Raw genomic sequence first — 3,746 nt, 5'->3', positions numbered from 1 at the left:
GAATTATGCAGTTCAGTACTTATCGGGTATTTGTAAACTGATTGCTCCCTATTTCTACTAATAATATTTTTCGAAAAATCGCAAAGAAACAACACAGTTAACGGATGTCAATTCGATTTAGGAGCAAAATGGCTGCAATTGTTAAAAAAATTTGTCAGCCGAGCAAACCTCTTGAGATTGACTCATGATTTGAACCGACGCCTAAGGTTCTCTTTCTCAATTATTTTGCCTTTCTCTCACCTCAATGAAAAAGATAGTGACATTAGTTTTCAAAACAATTTTATTTAAAAAATGTGTGACATAATATGTATTAAGTAGCTTTTCTTTTGTCGATATTTTCACTAAACTAAAATTTTCTAATTGAGTCTTAAATTTAGGCAGACAGTTTTGAATAAGTTAAAAAGAAATACGATATTAAAATAAACAAATAAAAATCAGCAAATTCCGCTGTAGCACAAAAAAATTAAAAATACAATAAAGTCACTTAAATAAATACACAAAATATAAGTATTTTAAAATAAGTTTTACCACACAAAATATTTAAATTATTTATTTAAGTTGAACTAAACGAGCGTGAAACGAATTTTTCTGTTATAAATATTTCTATACCAACTTTGCGAATGCACTTTTTATGCTTGGATTTTGAGCTAGATTTTGTTTGTTTCTTTTGTGTAGACAACCTAGTACATAGTTTTAGTTACTCATTTCTTTTTAGTAGTATGTAGTATTTTGTTTATATATATATACCTGTATATATATCTATGTATCCTTCTTTTATATAAGTAAGAGCTTTCCAACAATACGAAAGCTTATCACAGTTTCCAGTACTTTTCCAAGGCACTTGGAGTGCGAAAGCACTTTGTTCTATAATTTTTAAACGAGCGCCCATAAGGCAATTTTTTTTTTTTATAATAAATACCAATTCAACGATATTGGCACACGGCGCACGGCGCACTTCTTGACCAGCGTTGTTTTTGCATCATGTATTGCTTCGGCAATTTCTCGGCTTGCCCTTATAAGTGATCCCAGCTCAATTGGTTGTAGCAACTTTCAGTGCTTTTGTTGTACATATAAATCCGAGATGAGCCGAATGATATTGACCTCACCGATTGTTTTGCGAAAGAACAATTCCTCTACAGTAAACCCGGACACTTTGCTGATTAACGGTAGTACGCCGAGCAATGATTGAAAGCGTAAAGGTTGCGTGGGATTTGTACGTAACTCATAGGCATGCAGAGTTTTGCGTGCTTCCTCGTATAAGCTTGCGACCTTGAAATTTTCGATGAGTCCACGTGAGTCAGCAGATGAATTCGAGCTTGGACTGCTGCTAGCGGCAGTACCAAATGAATTATTGGGTGTATCGTCACGCTGATAGGAGCGATAGAAGAGAGTAATTGCACGCAAACATTCATATTCATTGCCGTCGATGCGTAGATGACACATTTGATTGAGTATATCTTGAAAGAATGCAATCTCAGCTTTGACTGCATTCACTTTTTCACGATTAATATTCTCTGCTTCATAAATATAGAGTAATTGTTGAAAATTGATTGGCATTATATACTGAGACAGCGATAAAATAAAGAATTCCTTCCATGAGTCCTCCAACAACAACAATTGGTCAGGCATTGGTAGCGATTGGAACGCCTGTACACTTTTAATCCAATTGACATTCTTGAAAAGATGCTCAGCTGCAGTCTCATTCAAATTTTCTGCCATTACCAGCGGTGGTGTAGGTGGTAAAGCATTAGCATTAATAAATGCTGGACTTGGTGCAAAGAAGCCAAGTGGCAGCTGATGCATTGGATGATGAGTCATGCCAGACATGGATAAATCCAGCACCATAGGCGCTTGAAACCGATTACCCAACGTTGATTGTAGATGATGTTGCGGTGGCGGCGGTAAAGTTGGTATGAACATTGGTGGCACCGGAAATCCATTAAACATACCAGCATTAATTAACATTTCAGGTGATGTCTCACGATCACCCAATACCGCCTCCTTATATAAAGCAAGTTGACGGCGTAGGGTGTGCGAACGTGGTCCACGCTCATGTTGTACAGCATCCTTATTCATGCCAGCTTCGAAACATTTGCGCAAACGACAAGAGCGACATTGATTACGATGTGTCTTATCCACAATGCAGAGTCCTTGCTTTTTTGATTTGCAAACATATTGACGTGCACGACGTATGGAACGTTTAAAGAAGCCAGCACAGCCGTCGCAAGCATAAATGCCATAATGCTTGCCAGAGCTATGGTCGCGACAAACTTTGCAGGGGACATGATAGAGTATGCGACCTAAGAAGGAGAAAATGGAAATAAAAAGAAAAATTAATAAGTGGTTAAGTACAAAGGAGTTGTATAGGTAATTATTAGTTATATGCGTGAAAAAGTAAGAGGGGTTCACAATTGTTTTGCGCTGGCAGGCGTGCAGCGGGAGTTGGTAGTTTTGGCGACGGTCTTTTTGGTGTGCATTACAACAACGTTTACGCATTCAATCAAATATATGAATGCTGATGTAGGGTTGCCGTCATTGCGCTTTTCCAGCTCCAAATAGACCAAGCCGGCATTTAATTGTGAGACCCCTGAGGAAGCAAGTTGCGCTTTTTTCGCATTAATGGTGCTTTCGTGGTACTTACTTGACGGACCGGGTGATGCACGCGTATTGCTATATTTGTTCGTATCCATTAATTCTGGTGATCCGTCGCTTGACTGCATGTTTGTTATTTTTTTATTGTTAACACTTTCAGTATATATTTGTTTTCTTCAAAACTTCAATTTTAGTGTTTATTAGTCTCACTTTTGCTTATCTTTTTGTTCGCACTTTTTATAAAAACGTTCGATTTCATTCGCTCATCAACTTTTCGAAAACAAAAAAAAATATATCGTTTTAGCTTCTTTAAAAATTAAAACTCGTGCGCTTCTATGAACGACCGCTGCGTACGAGTGCTCAATTGATTTTGATGCTTCCTTGCAATCTCGTGCTTCCTTTAATAGTCAGTCCTGCGTGCCATATCCTTAATGGATGCTTATGCACCATAATGTATTACCAATCATTTGACGCAGTCGCTGAACATCCCTTTTGTTAGCTGAGGTTGCTGCTCATTGGCCTTTGCAGATGCGCACAAAAGGGTGTGGTTTCACTTACCCTCGCTCTCACTCGCTCTCTTTCTATGTTAATACCAACAACAAAATGTTTGCCCAGTTAAGAGTAAAAACGATTAAGATCCTGCAAAATGTTGCTGTTGTTGATGATGACCTGCCATTGCAAGGAATTTATAAAAAAGAAAAAATCAAAACCGGAATATTTTGCTTACTTCATTAGTGCTTTCATCTGAGCACACAAAAGTGACGGACTCTCAAACGTTAGTCAAATGGTCGATGGCTGCTTGGCTGACCTTTCTTCAACAATGTCTCCGAGCATCGGAGGCAACAACAAATATATATCGTTGCTTCTATGTCCTTTTGATTTTGCAAAAGGCTCAGTTCTATGTGTTGTTGTTGGCTGCAGTACTCTCTTTTGCCTGTTAATAGCTTCTGTTTGTTTGTGTGTTTATTTTTTTTTTTATTTTTTGTGTGGATTCTCTCCGTTCTAGAAATGTCGCAAATCTTTTACGCTCATAATTGTGTTTTCATTTTATTCTATTGTTTGTTTGTTAGGATTTTTACGACACAGCCATTCTTTTGATTTAATGGCGTACACTCAGGCAGTGACGTAGCATGAGAGATAGGGTTGTTCTTGGT

The 3,746-nt window shown here is 37.6% G+C and overlaps 1 protein-coding gene across 1 annotated transcript; it reads right to left on the bottom strand.

Annotated features, from left to right (window-relative positions):
* Window positions 1-1,050: 1,050 nt before the first annotated feature.
* On the bottom strand, window positions 1,051-2,756 carry tll (nuclear receptor subfamily 2 group E member tailless). The gene is made up of 2 exons (XM_067766998.1): window positions 2,642-2,756; window positions 1,051-2,300 (listed from the first exon to the last, which is right to left on the bottom strand). The coding sequence occupies exons 1-2, from the start codon at window positions 2,718-2,720 to the stop codon at window positions 1,051-1,053; spliced, it is 1,329 nt and encodes a 442-aa protein (XP_067623099.1). The 5' UTR covers window positions 2,721-2,756.
* Between the last annotated feature and the right edge of the window lie 990 nt (window positions 2,757-3,746).

Source organism: Eurosta solidaginis, chromosome 1 (assembly GCF_040869045.1).
Source record: "Eurosta solidaginis isolate ZX-2024a chromosome 1, ASM4086904v1, whole genome shotgun sequence".
Lineage (NCBI taxonomy): Eukaryota > Metazoa > Arthropoda > Insecta > Diptera > Tephritidae > Eurosta > Eurosta solidaginis.
Note: the sequence above shows the minus strand (reverse complement) of the source record. Positions and strands in the feature narration are given on the sequence as shown.

What these genes read in the sequence shown, in the direction of transcription:
- tll (XM_067766998.1), bottom strand. Translation starts at nt 2,720, where the DNA reads ATGCAGTCAAGCGACGGATCACCAGAATTAATGGATACGAACAAATAT. An exon ending in TGCATCACCCGGTCCGTCAA is followed by an intron (nt 2,301 to 2,641) that starts GTAAGTACCACG and finishes TCTCCTTCTTAG; the next exon opens with GTCGCATACTCTATCATGTC.